Below are 1,332 nucleotides of genomic sequence, written 5' to 3'. Positions count from 1 at the left end.
GGGGGTGGGCGGGGAGACAGTGGCAGCACAACATAGGGCAATCAGCAGAAGGCTTCCTTGCCTAGGTTTCCTATGTCTGACCTGAGGCAACAAAGCCTTCATGGGCTTCAAAGTCAAAGTTGAGGGCTCTCAGGGCAACAACCTCCCAAGAGCTGTAGGAACAAATTACTGCAGATGCTGGAATCTGTATTGAAACCAACAAATGCTGGAGATTCTGAGATAACAAGGTGTGGAGCTGGATGAACACAGCAGACCAAGCAGCATCAGAGCAGTTCCTACTATCTCTAAATGCTGGAGATCACAGTGGGTCAGACAGTATCCATGGAGAGAAAGCAAGCTGACGTTTCGAGTCTAGATAACTCTTCCAAAGAGTTGTAGTCATTCTGGTGAATAGTCATATGGACTTGCAATGTTAGCTTGCTCTCTGTCCATGGATACTGTCTGACCCGCTGTGATCTCCAGCATTTGTTGGTTTCAAGTTTGAACAGTTTGTTGCTTTTCTACCTTTGGGTTCCTGTGACGATGGATATCGAGACGCAGAGGACATCAAAATGAAAATGAGAAAATGAATAAAACAGTCCACAAATCATAAACAATGTAAAAATGGGTTGAGCTGAAGAGGGGAAACTTTAATTGGGGACAACCTGTAGAAGTGCAACAATAAACATTGTTGAACAGAAATTAAAACTAGGATCTTCAGTTCTGAAGAAGGGCCACTGGACCTGAAACCTTAACTTTGCTTTCTCTCCATAGATGCTGCCTGACCTGTTGAGTTTCTCCAGCAACTTCTGTTTCTGTGTGTTTCAGAAACCACGTCTCTGGCTGGGGATGGACGGGAGAGAAAGCTGTGGTTAGTGTTTACCGTGCTGCCGCTAGGGGGCGGGCCGATCCGTACTTTGAGCCTCCGCAGCCGCCATCTGCCGCCGCTGGCCATTCTGGGGGATGTAGTCGCGCGGGGGAATTATGGGAAGTGTAGTCCAGCGCCGCCACAACATGGCGGACTGTCTGGAGCGGGTCCGAGTCTCCGAGGCCGAGCTCCGGGAAGTCGCCCGAAACCTCAGCACGGCGGCGGCCCGCGCCGGTAAGACACACCCCAGGGTGGGCAGCGCTCGCACAGGGGTCCGGCAACCAGCCAAACCGGCCACCGACTGTCCACGGGCTCGGGAGCCGGGCTCGGGCCCAGGCACAGCGCGGTCCCGGGAGCGGGTAACGGCCCCGGCAACCGACTCCCCCCCGCTCCCCCCTCCCCTCCCCCACCGCCCCCCCATCCCCCACCCCCATCCCCCACCCCCATCCCCCACCCCCATCCCCCACCCCCATCCCCCACCCCCA

General features: G+C 55.0%; 1 protein-coding gene across 1 annotated transcript in view; it reads left to right on the top strand.

The window, feature by feature from the left end:
- Positions 1 to 971: 971 nt before the first annotated feature.
- Positions 972 to 1,332, top strand: part of smg6 (SMG6 nonsense mediated mRNA decay factor) — a 340,627-nt gene continuing 340,266 nt past the window's right edge. The window contains 1 exon segment of the mRNA XM_048612318.1: positions 972 to 1,081. Within this exon segment, the coding sequence (XP_048468275.1) occupies positions 994 to 1,081 (88 nt within the window). The 5' untranslated portion in view covers positions 972 to 993.

The sequence above is a fragment of the Rhincodon typus genome, chromosome 26, assembly GCF_021869965.1.
Source record: "Rhincodon typus isolate 14 chromosome 26, sRhiTyp1.1, whole genome shotgun sequence".
Lineage (NCBI taxonomy): Eukaryota > Metazoa > Chordata > Chondrichthyes > Orectolobiformes > Rhincodontidae > Rhincodon > Rhincodon typus.
This window is presented reverse-complemented; position numbering and strand designations above follow the sequence as displayed.